The sequence below is a fragment of the Synchiropus splendidus genome, chromosome 9, assembly GCF_027744825.2.
Source record: "Synchiropus splendidus isolate RoL2022-P1 chromosome 9, RoL_Sspl_1.0, whole genome shotgun sequence".
Classification (NCBI taxonomy): domain Eukaryota; kingdom Metazoa; phylum Chordata; class Actinopteri; order Syngnathiformes; family Callionymidae; genus Synchiropus; species Synchiropus splendidus.
Genome location: NC_071342.1, coordinates 9,739,794 through 9,762,877, shown reverse-complemented (window position 1 = coordinate 9,762,877; position 23,084 = coordinate 9,739,794). Strand labels below are relative to the sequence as shown.

The window sequence follows — 23,084 nt, the reverse complement described above, 5'->3', positions numbered from 1 at the left end:
TCTGCCAACTTGCTTCTTTTAGTATTCCAGATCGCAGCGTGCTTCTGTGTTCTTGTCTGAAAGATGGATGGTGTTCCTGCTCCATTGTTTCTATCCACAGATGTGGGCAGAAGTTGGCTCGCGGCCCGCCGTGTTACAGGACTGGTCGTTATGCGTTATGTTTATCATACACAGTCGTGCTAGTGGAAGCTCATTTGTGTAATTACCATCGAGGACTTATCCATAACACACTTTATGAGCACCAGGTCATTAGTCTGCTTATTGACTCCTGGGATCATCGGCGGCTCCCAGAACATCGGCCTGTTTTTCATCCAGCTCCAACTCAATAGTTCAGTAGACACTAGGTACCTTTTTCTCTCACTGGACTCCACTGGCTTCTTGGCAGACCAATAGAGGAATTCAAATCTTTGCAGCAGCATGACCAGAAACCTGAAACATCTGACACTCTCTCTTACCTCGACTGGAGGACCAGCAGATCTCATCTAGGTATTACCTAGTTGATCCATCCTATGGTGCAAAAACTCCATATATTCGGTAAAATCCACCACCAGCTAATAGCTGCAAACTAGTCCACAGTTTCATGACCAAGATCGGATGTAGTTTTATTTTCCAGATTATCTAGAAGATATCCAGAGAAACTCTAGACTCCTGTGATCTGGACAAATCCCAAGAATGAGTGTCCTCGGAAGAGCGCATCATTTTTAGCCCAAGCAAAATTCCATCTCCTCTCCTGTTTCGCAGTCAAACACAAGTTCACACACACAGAAAATGTACAAACATCCAGTAGTATTGTAGTCAAAAGCATGTCAAGACCTGAGCATAGAGAGACAAGTCTATTCAGTGAAACAATATACAGAAGTATATTCACACACACACACACACACATCACACATTCAGCTTGGTCTCTAACTACAACACTACCATCCTGTGATTTTGTTGTCACCGTGACTTTATTTTATCTGTCTAATTCAATATGCTTTTTAGTCACAGCAATTCAGTCTAATTTTAGGCAAATGAAAAACTCAGTGTATTGTAGTCAAAACATTTTAGTCATTATTTTCATTCCATGCTTTTTTTTCCAGTTGACTTATATGTTCCACCGCTAAAATATTAAAAATCTGAAATAAGCTTCTTGAATAAAGTGACTTAATGCATCCTCTATGCAATTTTGCAGTTACTGTTTTGATTGTTGACAGTATATGCATTTATGAATGATACACTTGGTGTTTTATATTTTATTAGAAACATGAAATAAAAAATTGTGTAAAAGGACATAAACTTTACAGCAAGACTTTTGCCGTTGTGCTGGTTTAAAGAAAATCCAAACTTCAAATGCAGGGTTTCCGCCAGGATTGTTTGACGCAGTGATCTGATCTGGTGCCCCCGGGTCTTCCTGGATGTGTCTCCGGTTCCGACGGGTGAGTGTCCCTTGGTCTGTTTGGACGTAGTAGGACCTTGGCCTTGACCCAGACCGAAGCTGCTGGCATCGGCACTGACTGCGGTTGGTCTGGATCCGTTGTAGTATGCCAGCACCGTTCATGAGCGCTTGCTCTTGGGCCTCACTCCAGACCCACGCAGTATCCTTTTTCAGCAAGCTGTTGATGGGGTGCATAACGGATGAGAGGTCAGCGAGGACTTTCCTCAAATAGTTGATCATTCTAATGGTCAGGCGTAAGGTTGGTGGGACTCTGTAGCTCAGTTATTGCTCTGACTCTACTTGTGTCTGGTCAGACGCCGTCTTTCCCAATCACGTGGACAAAGTACTGGACCTCAGATTTACCAAATTGGCACTTACCATTGTTTCCCTGTAGTAATCCTCCACATCCTACAGAAGGTGAACGTGCTGAATATGGGCTCAGCTTCCTTACTCATGGCATATAGCAGTGTGTTCACTTGAATTTCGCCGTCCTCCTTGTCAAGCTTCGTAGCAATCCGGAAGCGAGAGGAGCACTGTCTCCATACCGGCCATGTCAACGGTTGGGTGAAGTCTAGCAACCCCGGCGCATGAAACTTCTTCATCTCGTCCTCGCGGTCGATCGCTCAGTGGGCCACTTCTGACACCATGTCATAAAATATGCCAGGCTGAAGATTACTTTCAGGACTTTTATTAACAACTTGAGCACACACCGTTACATCTACTCTAACCTAGCAACTTCATGTGCATTTGTGTAACTTCCAGCATGTCTTGCAAAGGACATCGCCTGAGGCCCAGAGGTGCAAGGCAGCACAGCAGGGAGTGAATCAGACTCAGGCCACCGAGACAGAAACAGTGTTTGAAATGATCAGTGAAAATCTTGTCCATCTGTTTTTGAGTTATTTTGCGTCTAATAAACACTGAAGATCATTTATCCTCTTAGCGCAGGTAAAAAAAGTGACTGGAAAAGTGAAGGCATTCTATGAACAGATGTTTGAATGTACTCTTATTCTCTGCAGGCACTTTGTGTTTCCTACACAGCAGCTGTAGGTGTTAAGACTGATGGAAGCATCCAGCAAGCAAAATGAATTTGGGAGCTAAAGGAAAGCTAAACATGGTGTGAACATCGTGCGAGTGATTTACTCTTGATTGAGTGTGTTTCAAAGGTCCAGAATGAACAGATGTTTTTGTGCCCAAACAAAAGTAAGCCGGCATCTTTAGTCACTCTGTTAATTGTTTATTGAAGAATAGCTTTGCTGCATTCATACTGGCAGATATTTAGCTCCTTAAAGCCCACAAACAGAATGACAGCGGAAAATCTTCAAAGACCCGTCTTCACTGGGCATGGGGCCACTCGCTGCCGAGCTCCTGGTTTCTTCTCTTTTAAGTTACCGACAGCGTCATGCCGAGATGATTATGGGCTTTTTAAAATTGACCAGAGATGGAAAACGGGCTCCTGTTCATAACGTGACAAAAATCCTCAAGTGTGTTTGAGAATGCTTCCTGCTGCTCAGGTCTATCACCTTCCAGAGGCCCATATGAGCCGCTATGTTTACGTTTCAATCCTGATGTCCGTGCGGCATTTGTAAACAGACCTCCTTCCTCTGGGTTTGTTAACTTTATAAAAATGTGTTGCTGCTGTGATGAGGGTGCGTGAGAGGGTGCAGAGGTGCGTGTCTGTTCCACCGCCTGTCACACAGTTTGGAAGTGAAAGCACAGCAACTCTCCAGAGAACAGAACACAGCCACTTTCCATAAGGCTGCGGCTCAGAGGTGAAACCCTGTGACAACAAAGGTGAAGCCACATCATCGCACACCTATCTGCTAGTGCAATCATCCTCAAAAAGTGTTGTGCTTGTTATTAATATATGTCATATGCTTTCCCTATGAATAATTTAAATCTGCTGTATTGTGTATGCTGGCACCAATTGACAGTTTTTCAATCTCGTTCAGTCGCACCATCGAATTGATCACAAATAAATCACACTTTTTATCTGTTTTAAATGTAATAAGCAAGATTTTATCAACACAAGAGTGTGATTAATCTCCAGCTAAGCGATAAAATAAGATTACTTTTTTTGTGTAAGTGTTCACAAGTGAGCAGGAAAGGTTTTCACTCATGTGGATTTTGGCATTACAGGGTTTCACATTCATGAATTAAAGGTTGGACATATGAGTTTTTCCCTTTTAGCAAAAGGTTTTCACTTCGGTGCAAGTAATTTTCATTTGTGCGTTTGATGTTTTCACTCAGAGTTTTGATTTTATTTTCAGTTGTGTGCACTAGAGGTTTTCACTTTTGCACATTGGAGGGTTTCACATTCATGCATTACAGGTTATCACCTTAAAAGAGGTTTTCTCAAGTGTGCATTTGAGGTTTACACCTAAGAAAATCTTGTGTCCGATGGAACAGGAAAACAATTTCACGTCTATATGAGGGGTTTGTACATGTGTTCAGTGAGGACAAATGCGTACAGCAACCATGGAGGATGTGTGCGACCATGGTTTTCAAGTTTTGCTAGCGGTCCTTACATAACGTCCATCTCTGGTCAGTCCACTCAGCCTTTCAGAAGCTGTGAAACTGACGTGTCCTCTCCTGTGTGCTGCTGCTTCCACCCTTGATCTCTTGCATTTAATAATTCAGGCCTGATGCTTTCATCTGACACTGGATAACACATCATTGGTATTGGTGCAACCCGAGTGTTGTTGCAACTTAATGCTTGTTTCATGTTCCACATTTAGCTGATCTCCCCCAGGTGATTTATTTTGGTGAAGTGAGACGCACCGTGATGCAGAACTGACATAACTGAAACTGTCTTCACAACACATCTACAAACTGCTTGGTACTTCACTTATTCCTGACACCTTGACGGTGCAGTGGAAAAATGTCTCAGCAAAGATGATTGAAGACGAAAACAATAGAACCAAGACCAAGATATCTTACAGGAACAGTGCATCAGCCATGTTTATCTTACGATTCCACCTTTATACAATCATTGGTTTCAGATCTTCCGGCGACTGAAGTCATCTTGATCATAGCTCATCAATTCAAAGACTGTTATATGCTACTTGAGAGGAGTGTGTTGATGTCACTAGCCACAGTCCAGTGAGGGAATTCCACCACTCCTGGCTCTCACAATTCGCCTGAATGAGGCATCCACTGTGCCTCATCACCTCCCCACTCCTCAGGAGCAGCCTCGACTCAGAGCCGGCTGTTTCCTGCCAGACTTTTGATCCTGATCGTGTCTGACCTCCACTGAATCTTTCGCCCTTCAAAACTGACCCTCCTCCTCTGTGTCTATTCTGAACATGCCCTTTGCCTTCTGTGTTGTACTAGTGCTTTAAAAATTAAAGTCGAGAGACAGTGCTACAAAGTACAGGAACCAGTTTGGATTATCAGAACTTGCAAAGTTCAAAAAGGTCATGTATATTCAGAGCTGTACGCCATGTGAGTGTATAAGCCTGTAGCTAGGCAACAACAGTGTGTACCCCAGCTTCAAGCTTCTGATGACGTCACCTAGCTCACGCTAGACTATTTCCTGTTTTGTTTTTATCATTAAATGATACTTCACATTGGCATCTTACAAGTAAATAATACAGAACATGAAGCATTCATGTCAAACGATGAACCTTATGAAACAAATGAGCTGGCGCTATTGCACCACAAAGGAAACTGCTGCGTTGAACCGCTGTGTTAAAGGAGTGAAAGTTTTGGCGAGTTCGTACCCCACATGTATTTGACAATGTTGACATTGAAAACATCAAATGTGTCAGCACCTCCTCATCCATACTGTGCACACGGTAAGCCTGGAATAGTACTGTGAGGTTGCAGATGTCTCCTATCTCTTACCGCAAGACTGTTATTATTTCCAAGTGTGGAGAGTTTGCCGCAGATGCAGCCACCTTTTCAAATCACTCTCTTCTCACAGGAAAAACCTTTCATGCTGAGCAGGAAGATTCTAGATGATTAGGTTCTGAGAGGAGGAGAAGGTCCTCACTGAACCTCACATGAGGAACATACTGGAGGCACCAATGCTGTAAACAAACATGTCTCAGCCCTCAGGTGCAGAGGACGTCACAAGCAATATCAGCAAAGATTTCAGAGATTTGTCAATGGTTCGTGAGGGAGAAGATCACGACATTTTGGAAACTGTGACTCACACTTGTCAGAGGGTGAAGGTTCTGATGCTGCTGAGTCAAGAGTGGACAATCATATACTGCATGTGGGTAAGCAAAGGGTCTTAGTCTTTTGATATTGCTGCTTCTCTCCTCCACCTTTATGTTTGTTTACATTTGTAAACTGTGGGTATTGCTGCCCATTTGAGGCTGACTTTAATGCTAAAAGATTCCTGCGGAGAGGCGAATGATTGCAGATGGCTGTCCACTCGTCCTCCATTCATTTTTTTTTTTTTATGACACGCTTCATCTTTTGGGGAGTACAGGCTTACATGCTCACAGATTAAAGCATCCAGCTGCCACGCGACGGGTCAGTATCTCTTCTCTGATACTGAGGCTGAACAGCTTGTTTACCTGCACCTAATGGATGGCTGAGTCTTGTGATGTCGTCGAGGCACGTTTCCGGTTCCTGCTTAATGCAACACTGCGCTGAATTTAAATTCAGTTTTACCCTCATTTATTCAAACTGCATGATTATGCACAGTTCCACAGCCGTGTATGTATCTTCAATAGCTGTTGAGCTGGATCCGAAAGAAAACAGACATTATCGCTGTAAAACTGTATTTCCTTGACATCTTCATAACCCCGTCTGATTCCAAATTCCAGCTGGACGTTTTCATGGTCCACCGATTACACTAGTGTGTCTAATTAAAAGTGTTTGCAGCTTATCAGGGTTAAAGTTCAAGTTCGTACTTCAGTTTAAAATGTCGCCATTTCAGATTGCTGCTGCTCAGTCCTGCAGCCCACTGAGGCAGTGAAGTGTACAAAATGATTGTTGCGAACAGTCCCCATTTCTCTGGACACATTGGTACATAAACCTAATGAAGTCCACTTTTTTCTCCAAACTCAGACCCGCCGACCCCACTCCTCACCATCTCCACTTATGCATTCTCCTTGAATTTAAATCAACTGTGTGACACTGCTAAACAAGGCACTGAGGGAGTCGCACGCTGGGATAGCTGGAATACAAAGTGTTTCAGGCAGAACAGTTGCTGCTATTAACTTTAAAATATTCCCCAAATAGTTGTTAACATACAACATAAGCCACGCAGCAGCAGCTTCCTGTAATTGTGTCTCCATTGATCCAGCTCTGCGCTCGCGTGTCAGATTCCCCCGTCTCCTGCTCATACTTTCATCCTGACCTTTTCAGAGAAATGCCAAAGTCTGCACATTTACATCCGAGCACACGTGCAAACAGGGACTGGAATCCGAGGCTGGCTCCTGGGATGAGGCAGATGTTTGACAGTTTTGAGTTAACCTCCATTTACCCCGAGTCTTGGTGGAGTGTGGCTAAGTGCCTGGAGTTGCCCAGCAGGAGAGGAGCCTTAGACTCTCTCTCTCTTGTCCTGTCTCCTGATTGAGCACAAGTTGGCTTGGTCAAGTGGACGCTGGTTTAACCTTCATCCTGCTCTTTAATATTACAACAAGCCGGAGAGCCGACTGAACAGGGACAGACTCCCAGACAGATGGCGGAGTGAACGTGAGAGTGCAGTGCCTCCACTGGGGACAATATATTGACTAAGTGAGGCTTCATTTTAGCTCCCATGTGACGCTCACAATGAAAGCAATCAGAAGTCTCGTGTTTGCCCAGAGCTGTTGATGTTGTTGGATTAAAGGGAATAATAACTCTTGCTGTCTGTTAATGATCTGTTGTGTTGAAGGATAATTAGGTTTGTGCCTTATTTTGCCCCCTATTTTACAAAGACTTGGGCCTTTTACATTTCTGTTGTTTAGTTCGTGCTGTCTTCTGTCTTCCACATCAAGGCAGTTTTTCCACAAACATGGTAAAAAAGATCCCAAATTAAACCTCTTTCAGGACGTTACAGTGGTCAGTTTTCACACTTATCATTCATTCATTCTCCTTAAACATGTTATAATTCCAAGTTTTTAGCCCTTGAATACTGATTTGGTTTCATGGTTTTATTGTTGTTTTTAATAGGAAAGGCCTCTCTTTATAAGTAAATAAATTGTCAGACAAAATGTATAGTTAAATTAAATTCTGTCCTTAAAGCGTGAATCGTGTGCCAACATGTTTTTTCATGACACAGGAGTACAAAACTCAAGTCAAGCCAAAAAAAATTGTATTCATTGTAGAGTAAAATAACAAACTAGAATGTGATATCATAGCACAAGAGGGATGTGGTGTGAGATGATAGATATAGATATGTAGATCCTTTAACCTTATTGGTCCCACAGTGGGGAAATGATGACGTTTTTACTGCACTTTTGTGCACATTTAAAGCCTTAGTTTGGCACATGCTGTAAAGCATCATGAGGGACGTTTTATGTTGAAGTTATAAGAGGTTTTGGAGGCTACGCACTAACAAGTCCACTTTCTTTTACCCAGGAATTGTCCCCCAACATTGAGTAACTGTGGTAGGAAATTCAGAATTAGGTGTTTGAAACTGACTTGTTATCGCGGCCCAGATGTTGACAGCCATTGAAGGACTGGAGAGGAGCATGCTGGGAGTTGAGACCGTTCAATCGTCCCGCCTCAATGTTTCTGTTAATTTCTCATTAACGCAGCGAGAAAGCCGCTGAGCTTGGCATAAATCATAAGACACATCAGCTCTATCGGCAGCTAATGGGGGCAAGGTTGGGGCACTTTTGGCCTTGTTTGAACAGGTATTGAAATAACAAATCAATGCTGCTTTTCTCTTCTTTGTTGCAGTCTCAGCAGAAGTGCATCGTGATCTTTGCCTTGGTGTGCTGCTTCGCTGTGCTGGTGGCGCTGATCTTCTCTGCTGTGGACATTTGGGGCGAAGATGAGGACGGCATCACAGAGGAGAACTGTAGCAGGGACTGCAGGTGAGTGGAAGCTGAACAAGCTGCGCGAGATCGTCTCTCCAACAACAGTAGTCCTTCGGTATATCCTGGTGAAAGTGTGCGTCAGCACTGGTTCGGCTGATTCAGCTTCCTCCATTAGACTCTTATCATTCCATCCTCTCTCCAGACTTTTATTAGATCCTTCCAGCAGTGTTTTCATTTGTCTGCCTGTGTACTCTACTTCAAATCAGATAACCTTTCATCCTCTCCTCCACTCCACTCCAGCCTAAAGTCGGTCCATCTGTATGTCATTCTACTCTGCTACCCTTCTAACCATCGACCTTCAAACCAATCCATCCATCTAACTGCACACTGTCCGACCAACTTTGCTCAATATCCACCCACTCATCGGTCATTTTTCTGGATGATACAAATACAGTTTTCACATTGATGTGGGTGAATCAAAATTACCATTATTTTCCAACTCAATCGGTCAACCAGTTCATGTGTTTGAATAGCAAAATAACAGAATGCCAGCTTCAAAACAAGCTAGCAAGACATTCAATTCAGGCAGTGGCACACGCACACACATCTATTAATGTGTACAAACTGCGAGATGGCTTGGACATAGGTGAGAGAGCCAGAACATTGGTAGGAAGATGTTGAGGTTGGAACTGCCAGGCAGAAGGTGGAGCGGAAGGCCAAAGAGGAGATTGATGGAGGTGGTGAAGGAGGACATGAGGAAGGGTGAGATGGAGGAGGATGATCCGCTGTGGCGACCCCAGAAGGGAGAAGCCGATAGAAAAGTAGAGAAACTAGCTCAACCGCATTCAAATGTATCTCCGTCTTTAGAACTGAAGCATTCAAAATGAAAGGCTCCGGTGGTCATAATGTGGCTAGCTATGTTGCTATAAAGCTATTCCGCTCTGGGTTGAATTTTCAATAGATTACTCGGTAAAGACCCAGTTACCTCGGAGGGACGTCGAGTTATCAAAGTCAGAAAACAAGACAGTGATGTCCACAGAAGCTTGTCTCACAGATATAAGCCACTTATAAGAAACCATCGATCTGGCGGTTAGTGATAATGCCAATAAATGGAAAGTTTGGTGAAATCAAGCAAGCGGAGTAAAAAAGAAATAAAGGAAGCTTTTTTTTTTCAAGCACCGCAGCAAAATTTCACTCTAAAATTAGGTCTTATTGTGAGTTTAACTGTGTTATTCATGAACCAGTTATCTACTCATAGGTCCTTAAGATGTTCAGCTATGCTAACTTTAGCTAACTACAGAGAATAAATGCTTTTTTTTGCTAACCTTAATGAACTACCTCATTGTAACTGTGATTTTAGAAATACCTTTATGAGAAACAGAATAATTTTGATGAGCACTTGAAGGCACCACGATGGCTCACTGGCTCAGCAGCCTCCCTCATGTTCTCATCACGACAGCTTGTTGTTTTGCTTTGCATATTCACAGCTAATTTCCTGCATGATGAGGGAAGGGCCGCTGCGCTGTTGTTGCTGTTGTCGTTCCTCCTGATGCAATAAGCTGTGTTGTGTTTCAGAGGCCATAAATGAATTCCATTTGACCATTCGTCCTCAGAACGAGTGCAACAATCCTTTTAGGGTGAGCAGATTGTGTAGCTCGAGGCTCGATGTGGCCCTTTGTTCTGAGAGCTGGATGCACGCACTTATCTGATGTGTCGCTGGTGTTGTGGTGTAATGATGCAGCTGAATATTGATCGACAGCGCCCACAAGTGTGAAGAGCCGCTTTTTAAAAGTTAACATGGCACTTCCACTGAGCCCTACCACTTCTGCGTGTAGCTCTTAGCACCTCTGCAAAGTCAGCAACTTTATGACACTTTACTAGCGGCGACGCTTCTCCTCGCATCAATATTTTAAAATTCAGGTGGAGGATCCAGTGTCTTGTTTCCTCAAATAGGTATCAAGGGAAATGGCGCGGCGACAAAGAGGTGACACGAAAACCACAAAACTCAGAGGATGAAGAAACACTTTTCAACACAGTTGAACTTCTACTTGCTGGTTATTCTGTTTCATGTGGTCTTCCTTGTTCCACTTTCTGACAAACACATTAAGTTATTCTATAATTTAGTGGTTAAAAATACAACTACCATCATTTCTGGACTATCCGCTGCTACTTTTTTCTCACAGTCTGAACTGTAGGAATCTACACCTTTAATGTATCTTCCGCGTGTTCGTTTACTCGTGAGAATGACTACCAAAAACCCACAACTTAAAATCCAAAAGAATTTATTCCCTGACAGAGGAGTCTAATTACCCTAACAGAGCTCTGGGTCCACAACTACGCCTGACTTAGCCTTAGCTCCAGTGGTGTAGAGTGACAAAGACTATCTCTGGCCCTGACCCTTTTATGACACATTTCAGTTCATCTTGGGGTGTAGTCTCCACTGATTGGTCCTTGGCTCTTGGGGTCCCCGTTGCCATGGCGCCACATTCCTGATCTGGTTTCGACACTCCTTGACGTTGATGAATCCTCTTGTTGTTGCCCATTTCCTGGCCTTTTTTGGGTGGAAAGCTGTAAACAGATAATCCAGTCCCCTCCTCTGATTGGCTTGCTTCTGCTGGTGGATTGGCTGGTCCCATCTCTGCCTGGCTCTGCCTGGGTCCATAATTCATCCTCCTGACCCATCGCTGTGCCAGAGGTTCCTTATCTTCCACATTCCTTCACTTGGGGGAAGGTAGATGTTTGTTCCCACAAACTCAGACTCAGCTCAAGCGGTTTGGACCGGTTCTGGGTTAGATGTCTCCTGGGTTCCTCAATGGTCCTGGTACCCGGTGGTTCCTGCCTTTCATAACTCACTCTTCCATACACACATCTCTCCCCACTATCCTTATCATACACACCTCTCACACTGTATCAAACTGAGGTTACCTTACCCATTATCACTGCGTCTGTTGGATTCAGTTTTTCATTAGACAACACTATAAAACAGTTTATTCAATACCAGATTTACTTGATACGTATACTCATAAGTAAAATAACATGATTCCCACAGAACCCTGTGGCTTATATAACAATATATAACTTATATATGGATTTTTACAGGCTAAATAGCATCATGCTGCCAAAATATTGAGACTTGTCACATCAAACTAATCAAAACACAGGGGTTTTATTTACCTAACAGCACACAAAATGCATTGTTTTCGTCCACGTGTCCACAGAGCTGATCTCCTGGAAGACAGGAGATGAGAAGCAGCAGCTGAGACCAGCTGTGGTCTCAGAACTTCGGACATGCCGGCGAAAACATTAAGATCTCTTTAATGTTAGTTAAATATGCTAGGAGTTGAAGTTCAGAACATTGCAGAGCTTGTTACATGAGTCAGTCTCGATGCTGGACCCCGTTTTCAAAATTAGTTTAGAACTGATCCTCATGCAGTTTTAAACACCACCACTGACCTTTCTACGGTGGAGACAGCACCACTGCACGTGTGGCTTATGTATGAACAAGATCTATTTTCCTCTTAAATTGAATGGGTGTGGTTTACATTGTGTTGCAATCTATAGTCCGGAATTCATATCAAAACATCATAACTGGAGGTGCTGATTGTGTGTATGCATAATTGTAGCTGCAGAGAGGGGTTTTTAGAGGCAAGAACAGAGGTGAAGACAATGACAGGATTTGGGGGAGAGAAGACAGACAAGGTGCAGGCAGGAAGAAAACGAACATAAATAACAAACATAAATTATCATCACCTCATTAAAGTATTTTCTCACCTGCCTTGGCTCACATACAGTATGAACTTAAGTGATATCCTATTCCTGACCCATAGGTTTAATGTGATGTCTGGCCACCTTTTGCAGCCATTACAGCTTCAACTCTTCTGGCAAGGCTGACCACAAGGCTGAGGATTGTGTTTATAGGAATGTTTGACCATTCTTCCAAAAGCACATTGGTGAGGTCACACACTGATGTTGTCGAGAAGGTCTGGCTCTCACTCTCTAAATCATCCCAAAGGTGTTCTATTCGGTTCGGGTCAGGAGTCTGTGCAGGCCAGTCTAGTTCATCCACACAGACTCTGTCATCCATGTCTTTATGGACCTTGCTTTGTGCACTGGTGCACGGTCATGTTGGAAGAGGAAGGGCCCCGCTCTAAGCTGTTCCCACAAGGTTGGGAGCAGGGAATTGTCCAACCAATCTTTTGGTATCCTGAACCATTAAAAGGTCCTTTCACTGGAACTAAGGGGCCAAGCCCAACTCCTGAAAAACAACCCCACACCATAATTCCTCCGTCACCAAACTTCACACTTGGCACAATACAATCTGAAATGTACCGTTTTGGCAACCTCCAAACCCAGACTGGTCCATCAGATTGGCAGATGGAAAAGCATGATTCATCACACCAGAGACGGTGTCTCCACTGCTCTACAGTCCTCTGGAGTCCTAGGTTCGCCTTGGGTCCTTCCCCTCTCCCCATCCCAGAAGGCATCCAGAATAGATGTCTCAGCTGCTTTAACTGGCTACTTTCAACATGGGGGATCAGAGGTTCTACTTCCCAAATGGCCAAGCTCCTCATCCTAGAAAACTCATTTCAGCTGCTTCTAGCTGCAATATTGTGCCCTCGACCCAAAAAGGTTCATGTAAAAACATATATAAAATTACTCATTCATTTTGAACTCATAATCTACATCAGTATTTTTATTGTATTGTTGTGTTGTAAAGCAGATGAGTTCAACCTACAATATAGAATACAGTTTTAGATCTTAAAATTCATTAATTCATTCAAGTCATTTTACCACGTGTTTTGGAAGGGTCTAAGAGAGGTGTCATTGTAGTGTAAACTCAGCGGCTCCTAGCAAAACAGATCTCGATCTGTCTGCCTATATTTGGCCGGCATCAGCCGTGACATGCAGCATTCATGTCTGCATTTTGTATTTGCATCTTTGTCAGCGACCTCTCACACTGGCTCGAGTGTCCAAAACATTGATCGCCGGACGTGTTCCGTTTGAATGTGACTTCAGTACTGCACCGTCAGATATATTTACATCTGAGTATCAGCACTCCAGGCGTCACAGAGACGGAGCGTGCAGCAGCTGCAAAAGTACATCATTTGTTTTCAGTCCCAGACACAAACCTGTCTGGCTGCGATTCTTAATATGATCAGCTCTATTGGATTTCAGGGCACTGACGGCTGACCAATGTTCTTTCAGGAGCAGAGAGAATTCTTCTGTGATTTCTAGTGGCAGACAAACGATGTGTTCGAGGGCTCCCTGTATTCACAGGTCTACTCTGACCTATGAAGTCAATTGAGCTCACAGCATTCCACAACACATTTCCACAGGTCATTAAACTTTCTTCACAAAAGTCAAAACATTGTAATGTTTAAAAATCTAGCCATGGCACTTTGTGACGCCGACCCTCCCCGACACGCCTGGTTTCTCCTCTATCAACATAGGCTCTGTCTGTGTCACCGGCCTCATAAACATGACCATTAATCATCGTGAGGAGATGTGATTACCTCGCTGCTCCAGGCCGACCGTGTCTCATCTAAATGAGAGACGCTGTTGACCTACTTCTTGGAGGTTGTTTTAGGACAAAGGCATCGTCTTCAATTCACCACAGGCTTGAACACTGCAGGGAAGTTTGTAGCTATCTCGGTGTTGTGTCTACAGTAAGACACAATATTAAAATGGTGTTTCAAATGAGTGGAAGTAAATGTATTATGTAAAAGCATTATAAATTTTAGGTGTGTGGTTGAGGGGCCAAATGCGGCCCTTGCCTGCAGTAATCCGGCCCAACAGGCTCATGTGTTCCATTGCTTTGAATTCTATCATCATAGTATCATTAAAAAAACGTGCATAAAAGTGTAGTCAACAAGTCAAAAAAAATTTTCCGTCCATTGTATCTTTTACGTTGTGGGGGCTTTTTTTCGTCCCCTTCTCTCCTCTCTCTCACAAGGCCACATCACCCCGGAGAGATTTGGCAAGATTTTTAAGTCTCACCTCTTTGTTTGAGCCAGAATTAAAATTTCCAGCTGAGCGCTTGTGAGGGTCATCTCAGCGTGATAGCAGTACATTATCACTCTCAGGGATGTAATGTTCCACCTTCGTGCCCTTGGATGTGCTGGCTCCGATGGACACTGTCCTTCAGCAAACACAAGTTACACCAAATAAATAATCATTGTTTCTCAGGATGCTCATAGAGATGGGAATTTATTTTATTGAAAATACTGAGTTTCAGAATTGCATGAAATTAATGTGAAAGCTGGACTAGACTGTAAAACAAACTTGACCTAAACTCAGTTTATTATCTTGTAAACTCAGGATTTCAGCAGATTTATTTCAGGGTGTCTGAGGCTCCCTGTTTTTAATAAACTCTTCCAGCTCTTATGGTGCAGAACCAAGGTTTTCTGGGGACATGTATGAGACATGATCTCCCCAGCATGTCCTTGGTCTGCACAGCGCTTCTCCAGGGAGGTCCAAGACACATCAACTGTCCAGTCTCTGTCCCGGATCAGAGTTGACCGGTAAATCGAGAGCTTTGCCTTCATGAGATTATCTACTTTATATTTAACTACAGGACCCTCGTAACCAGCAAAAAAAGAGTGGTGTGTATCTGCTAATTTTATAGTGTTTGTACTGTTACAAATGAACTGTACTTTTATTATTTAATTTGGTTGCATTTTCTTGCTTAAACTTCTAACTGCTTTTAACAAAGGAAGTTATGTCCGCCCTTCATTTAATGCCCCAAATTGACTATCTATACCAAAATATATAGTTTATTTCATTTATTACGTACATAATTTATTTTCATACCTGAAGTAGACAACATGAACTAAGACAGCTCAAGAGACGTCGTGTTCATATGGTTGCAAATTAATTTCATATTGATTAACTGATGCACAGCTGGAGAAAATAACTCATTCATTCTACAAGACCCATAATGCACTGCAACAAACCCCATGTGACCTTACTTACTTTGGGGCCTTTATTGCGTTTAACACCACTGTTTTATAATGACAATCACCCCAGAAAATTGTCTTCTTGAGCAAAGAAAAAGAGCATAGTTGTAAAAAAGTGAAAACCCAATGGTTTCATCTCCCATCAGAACATTGATTTAATGGTTTGAATGGTGCATAAATAAAATATAAGCAAATAGCACTGTAAAACTTCAAGTATTTCACCTCGAATGTTGCTCTGTATTTGATGCATTGATTTTATTTTATTACCTTAACAGACCAAACCTAAAAATGTATTTAGTTCTACTTTCATTTTGACTCAAACCCATCTCACTGGCTGCCATCCTCTTATGGACTAAGAAGCAGAGGCGACGGCAGTGCAGTGATGCAGAAAACTTCTACAATTTCCTCGGTGCTTTTCCCCCCTGTGCCGTCTCCTGATGTAAGAACAGCGCTGTCTGTCTCCATCCACCGCCAGATCTCCCGAACTAATCAATGTTTCTCGCACAATGCTCCTATTTTACCAAACATTTCCTAACAAGAGCAGATTGTCGGTTGAAGCCGTCCTCCATGCGCTGCCTCTTAGAATCCAATAGATGGAAATGAAAGCGGAGGCAGTGGAGCTTGGTAATAGCCTGCTGGTGATTCAATCTCGGCACTGTGGTGCTAATGCTTCAGTCATTTTCAGGAATCAAAACGGAAATGTGTGCTCAGTCGAGGGTTCTGCTCATTACGACGAGTACAGTCAGGAACATTCAAAAGCACTACAGGGCTGAGGGCAGTGATAGAAGGTGTGTATTGTGCTTTAACATTGTGATTCCAGAAAACTAAGAGCAGCGATGAAAAGGCAAACCTGTTTTTGCTGACAGGGTGTAATTGAATCGCCTCTGCTGACAGCACGAAGATCAACTCTCAATTATCCTCAGCGGTGTGTGATATTTACTGACTCAGAAGGATGCGTGTGCGTGACTTCTTTTATGTCTCATTAACAGTTACAATGGAGCCATTATTGTCGTGGTGTAGTAGCACCCCAGCTCCCCAAAACACAGCCCACAATCGTCGCTGGCTCACTCACAGTCACTTTCCACAGTCAAGCTTTCTGCTCCTGATGCATCTTTATGATCAAGGTTTTCACAAGTCGCAATAATTCACTTCTTCGTATTGTGGTCGTCTAAAAACCAAAAGGAACTCAGCTAAAAGATTCTTAAAAAAACATGACTTGCTGAATTACCTCACAACAACAGCATCAGGTATGAAGCATATGTGACTCTTTCTACCATCTCAGTCATCTTTCCTTGTGTTCCATCGGAGGTGGTGTTCCATCTCACACCGTTCTCTTCAGAACTTCCCACCACTTATCTTAAGACCACATTGAAATTCCTGTTTCAACACTTTCCCATTGAAAATCATAAATTTCAAACCATCATTTTAAACCTCCTCACTGTTTAAGAACTTCATCTGCAACATATTCTCCCCATTTCAAACCTGTTTCTTGCTCTAGATCAGACCTGGCCTAAATGTTGTCCGGGGCCACATGCAGCCCTTTGCCTGTATTGTCGTATTTCTTGTTCCTCAAAATACATCGAAAGAAAATTTTAAATACATGTTCAAAATAAATTGCATTTTTCTTTCTTAGATAGATAGGTGCATAGATAGACATCCACTGATGTTTGTTCCATTGTTGTATTATGATCTATATTGAAATAAAATGCTCCTAATATAAATATGCTATTCATAGCATATTTAAACTTCTTAATATCCACACTTACATGCCATATTTTTAGGGCCATTTTGTCCTTGTTATTTAAGTGTAGATTTTTTATTTTTCCCATCATGTTTTGTTGTCATCGTCATCTGTCTTTGGCATGATGGCCCATCACATTTTATACTAGAGTTCTTAAGGAATTCCCCAGATCTCTGCCTGTTTTAGACCTTCCAATATTCCAATGCTCCGTATTTCAAGACTTTTTTTTCACCATTTTCCATCATCTCTGATGATCTTTTCAATCTGGACCATCTTCCTAATTATGGATTTGTTCATGTTCCATGCTTCCGTGCTGCTGGGGTCCTGTTATTTCAGACTACACAAATATAAGATATGATCTCCAACTTTAAAAACCTAGAGGATGAATATTTTACTCCACTGGATTTCACACATGGCACCTTTTTAAATCCTCCTTTTGCCATCATATTTCAGACATTCCACAAAAGTTGTCAAGTTTTTTACATCCCATCACTGTTTTCTAAACTTCGTTCTGCATCAGACTAATGTTTATTAGACTAATATATTTAACATATTTAATTTAGTTTTTTCTTTCGCCTGTATATTTTGTACTTCTCGACGACCTGTCCTTCCGATTTCAGAATGTCTGAAAGAAGAGACACCCTTGCTGTCTTGTCGACATTCATTTTAACCATTCGTCCTATCGATCTCCTGTTTTTTGATACCATTCCTTATTTTTTGTTCTTCTTCTTTCCATTCTTCCTACTGCCACTCTTCTCTCCCTTTTCTTTTGTTGCTTATTTCAGAGGTTTGTCCCATTTTATCCTTCTTGTTTCCAAATGTAGACGGTCCTCCTCAATAAGACGTCAAAGTCTGAGTGCACATGAACATTGAAAGCTGTTTTAAGTGTCAAAGAGTCAGCGGGGGGTCAAGGCAGTGCTCGCGGGGTAAACAGCAGATGGGAAGGAACTAGAGGATTTGGTCAGCATTTCAAGTTCAAAGTGTGGTTAGAGAAGTCCATCGTGCAAGACTGCAGACAGTCGGGTTCATCGGGTCAGAATTAAAACTCCTTCCAAATCTGTTGTTTTTTCCCCTTTTCACTATGATCCAATGTTGAGCCAGGTGTTTCAACCAACAGTCAAATTGTTCATTATTTCTGCAGAGCGGTGCTGGTGGAGAACATCCCTGATGACATCTCCTTCATGGACAATGGAACATCCACTCTAGCGCTCTCCTCCGGGCTGTACAACCTGCTGGACCAGGCCATCCGTGTGGTGGAGATCGTTTCTCCACTGTGGCTCCTCAACTCCTCAGAATATGAGTCGAGCTTCCTGCCCGCAGCGAGACAGGTAGGTCCACGTTGCCGGTCCTCACAGAGGCTTTGCGTCTGTCTGTAGAGATTACGGATGTCAGGACTAACGAAAGCTTCTGCTGTCGATTGCAAAGCAAATGCCTCTTCAGAAGCCGCTGGGAAAGAAAAGCTGATGGCTCTTCTGGGAGCAGCTGCCAGAATGAAACGTTATCTGGAGGAACGCTGAGCCAGAATGATTTTAAATCCATGCAAATGTGCGAGTTGTGCACTTCTGTGGCGGAATGGCTCCGTGAGCTAGTGCCAGACCAAACTACCCGAGGAGACAAACGGTCCTCATTATTTCCAACCGATCTCATTGGTGGAGTTAGATTCCAGCTCTGTCACTTTAGCTTCACTGATGGTGGCGACGCACTAACCAACATGCCGAGAGATGCCTCTAATAATAGTGATTTCTGACTGTAATCTTTCGAACCATTCATCCATCTCGGATTGGAGCACACTCACAATCTTGGCAACGCTTTTCCACAATTGAACAATTGGTTACATTCTTTCAAACATTTCCTGAGTGACAGTTGTGTCTCCCTCAGGGCAGGGCTCTTCTGTCCAGGCTGCAGTCTCTGAAGTCCAGAGGGGTCCAGCTGAAGATCTCCAGCGGGATGACGGACTCATCTGAGCTCAAGGCTCTTGCCCAAAACTGTCAGTTCTCACTGGTTAATGCTCTCTGTGTGCTGACTCCGCTCATCGGGCACTCCTGCTCCATCCACTCCATCCTTTATTCATCCCCATCTGTCACTCTGCCCCTTGTCTGATTCATGATGTGTAAATCCTCCAGACGCTGAGGTTCACTACGTAAACACGACAGCTCTGACCAAGGGGCAGTTGCTCTCCTCCTTCTGGGTGGTGGACCGGAAACACTTCTACATCGGCAGCGCCAGCATGGACTGGAGATCTCTGGCCACGGTGGGTTCTTCTGTCATCATGCTACAGAGGCAGATCCAAAATACATATATACACTCCCAGGTATAAGAATTTCCCTGTGGGTGAGCCAGAGGGTGTTTGGAGATTGTGAAACAGAATAATCATTTTAAAGGCACCTATTGTGTTTTTTAAAGTCAAATCTGACATTCAAGGAGTAGCTTCACATAGACATACAATTTAAAACATTTCTATATAGAGAGTTTTATTGAAAATGGAACAAAAGTTTGACTTAACAAAATGGCTGCCTTGTGATGTATTGCATACGAAGAACGACATACAATACCCAGGACCATGTTACGGTTTCAACTAACTAAAAAATAGAGAAAACCGAAGCATTTAGAGAAGCTTGAGTGAGTCATGAGTGGCGACGGTGTTTATCCAAGGCAGTGTGACATCCATCCCATGATCCTTGAGTGACACAAACATGCTCACGTTGGCCATACGAATGGGTAATACGAAGCGTATTAGATATTCCTATTCTCAAAATGAAATGACTCTTAACTGGTTGAATGGTTCTCACATCCCTGCATGTGATAAGGAGACGTTGCATTGCTGTAGCTAACACTTAAATCGTGGACCACTCTCATATGGTTTCAGAGAAAGGAGCTGGGCGTGTTGGTCTACAATTGCAGCTGTCTGGCTTTGGACCTGCACCGGGTCTTCAGCCTCTACTGGGGTCTCCAGTTCAGAGACTTCATCCCATCTTTCTGGTCCAAGAGGCTGTTTGCCCTCTTCAACAGAGACGCCCCACTGGATCTCACCTTCAACAACACCAAGGCCCAAGCTTATGTCTCTGTGAGTGACGTCTCCAGGCCGCATTATTTTAGGTTTGAATTGAATTATTTAGTAGAAGCAACATATTAATGATGTGCTGGATTTTAGGACAAATCCTGCTTTGAATGTTAAGAGTCGTATCCTTTCAGGAGGTTCTAAACAGTGTAAGCTGTTGCATTTTTAATTCAGTAATCCTCATTCCTGCAACGTTGTCTGCTGGTTCTGTTTTTATAGGGAAAGACTTTTCTCACAGCAACACAAACTTACAGTGCACATTCTGCTTCTTCGACGAAGGTGACTGTGAGTGGGGCGAGTGAATATTTCATCTTTGTCGTGTCTCTGCTGGAGTGGCCGGGCCCATCATCAGTTTACTGGCCATGAGTGATGGCCACGTCGTCCTCACTGCAGCCAGGAGACGTTGATAGCACAAGATTTACGTCAGCAGAACTAGAAGTTTGAACAAAAAATTTCGATGCACTGAAGGACAGAATGACTTCTTGAGGAGCAGAGAAATCCAGTATGGATTGGACTGTGGTGTGGTTGATTAAACTGTATGAAGAGACAGCCTTGGTTTTTGTGGCAGAACAGTGCCCCCACCCCTCTATATTTGATGCTCATGAGGGACAGACAGTTTGAAGTTGTGTGACTTAAGTATCTGACAGAAAATGTTAGGATGCTTCGACAACAGTCTGAGTAAAGCCCAAGTGTTTGTAAAAATCGGGTGGCTCAATTGTACAATCTACCTTGACTAGGTTCAACACGTGGTGGCGCTATGGTGCTGCAGCTTTGCATTCCATTCCATTTCCATTATCTTGAAACCAATCTGGGTTTTGAGGAAAGCTTCCTATGCGTGTAGTTTGCACTTTCCCTGGGTGCTTGCATGGAGCATTTCCTTGAGCTAGTCCAATAACGTGCTAAGTTTATGTGAGTGTGTGTGGTTGGTGTTGTTGGTTCTTACGTGCCATCTCATGGCAAGGAGAGATACCATCTACTCCTGGAGGAGGTCCAAGGAGGCATAGGGACTGCTGGGTCTATGATGCACTGCCAAGCCCAGCAAACTTCCATGTCTGTGGTAAGAGCAAAACACCTTCCTGCCTGCATGAGGTTCGTCAGAGGATCACATCAGCATCTTCCCTAAGGCTCAGACTGAAGGTCCCGATCACACAGCTAGGTGTGAGGGATTGTTGGGAGTGTAGCCTTAGCCATCAGTGCTCCAAGGGAGGCTGTCCCTTTAATCAAAGCTGGCGAGAAACACAAGATACACCCTCAAATCTCCACACACAGACTCTGACTGGCAGCTGAAGGTTGACTCTGGTAAGCATCAGAAGGTTTCCCCAGCACATTGCAGGACGTCCCGGACTTCGAACAAATCGTAGTTTGAACAAGAAATCCAGAACTCGAACGCCCCGAAAAAAAAACCTAACATGCGGGGACCGATCAGCTGACCCACGACACGCTGTTATTGTGTATAACGCAGCCTCTGTTTTCCCGTTAGCTACATTTACTGACTGCTTTTTCTCCATATTGAGGTGTAAAACCTCTCCGCACTGGACCGTGGTAGAGTGTCACAGGGGAGCTGCTCGCTCTCCACACCTCCGAGGCTGGAGCGCTCACTCCAGGGTTTGATGTCCTGTTGTGGGCTGGAGATCGGACAGGGATGAGGCGAGTCTGGGACAGAGCGTGACTTGGTTTATGACTCTTCACTTCTGGAGAGACGTCACTCACTCGGCAACCCCTCCCACATGCAGCGGCCACACACATAGAGGAACAGCGCACCTGCAGCAGACACTCTACATTCACTCCTACAAAAGACTATTTTAAGGCTTGGAACGCATTATTTCTTTTTCCATTCATTGTAATGGGAAAAATCGATTCAGATTTCGAACAAATCACTTCTCGAACGGCCGTCTGGAACAGATTGTGGTCGAGAACCGAGGTACCACTGTACGTCACTAAGGATGTGTGCAAGTATATCCATGTGATGCAGGATCCCTCAAAAGAAAACATCAACAGGGTCAGAAGCAGGCCATTCATTATTTGGTGCTTAAAAAACAAAGGAAACATTCCGATATTGGGCTTTTCCCAGCTTTTCCCAACATTTCCCATCTTGAATCATCATCAACTACATGGTAATCATTGACCCCTTTTTTTCATGTTTGCAGACTTCTCCAGAAGTCCTCATTCCCAAGGACCGGAGCAGTGACCTTGAGGCCATTTCCAGGGTCATACAGGAAGCCAGCCATTTCATATACATCTCCATCATTGATTACCTGCCGCTGCTCAGCAGAAAAGCCCACAGGTAACTTCAAGATTCACGTCCCACAGAGGCAGTTTTCATCAACAGCATGACTTAAGAGATCCATCTCTTTGTATGTCAGTCCCATATTTCTGTGTATCCATGTGTAAATTCAAAGGTACTGGTCTCGTATCGACGGGCTTCTCCGCGAGGCTCTGATCCTGAGGAAGGTCCGGGTGCGTCTGCTGATAAGTTGCTGGGAAGATACTGATCCGCTCACTTTCAACTTCATCTGGTCCCTCAGGAGTCTGTGCATGGAGCAGGCCAACTGCTCCCTGGAAGCAGTAAGTACGCAGCCACAGTCAGCGGCTAGTTTTCAACCGCACTCAGTTGATCACTACAACTGTGTGAGCAGAAGTTCTTCAAACCCAGAGTGCAGCAGGACGGCAGTCTCCAGGGGGTAAACCACAACAGATACATGGTGACCGATCGAGCCATTTATTTAGGTGAGTTTTTTGGAAACTGTCATCTGGGTTGATTTATCTGACACCAGGTTTTTATCAGTGAAGTGTTGACTATCTCCATATTTATTACATAATTTTCTTTATTTCCTTATTGGGATCATGAAGAAGGATATCCCTGCTACCTGGGGCGAGAAGCAGAGGGCACACTCAACTTGTCAAATTTAATTTCTACGCCTTAACATCAATTAGGTTTTAAAGAAGTTTGCAAAATATCTAGTTTACCTCTAAACATTCTATTCAATGCTCT

General features: G+C 43.5%; 1 protein-coding gene across 4 annotated transcripts in view; it reads left to right on the top strand.

Annotated features, from left to right (window-relative positions):
* Positions 1-23,084, top strand: part of LOC128765354 (inactive phospholipase D5-like) — a 44,599-nt gene that overhangs the window by 18,326 nt on the left and 3,189 nt on the right. For all 4 annotated transcript variants that reach the window (XM_053876052.1, XM_053876054.1, XM_053876055.1 and 1 more), the window contains 8 exons: positions 8,258-8,394; positions 18,176-18,362; positions 18,913-19,021; positions 19,158-19,285; positions 19,901-20,098; positions 22,240-22,376; positions 22,492-22,657; positions 22,729-22,819. In XM_053876052.1, coding sequence (XP_053732027.1) covers positions 8,258-8,394; positions 18,176-18,362; positions 18,913-19,021; positions 19,158-19,285; positions 19,901-20,098; positions 22,240-22,376; positions 22,492-22,657; positions 22,729-22,819 — 1,153 coding nt within the window. The remainder of the gene's footprint in view (positions 1-8,257; positions 8,395-18,175; positions 18,363-18,912; positions 19,022-19,157; positions 19,286-19,900; positions 20,099-22,239; positions 22,377-22,491; positions 22,658-22,728; positions 22,820-23,084) is intronic.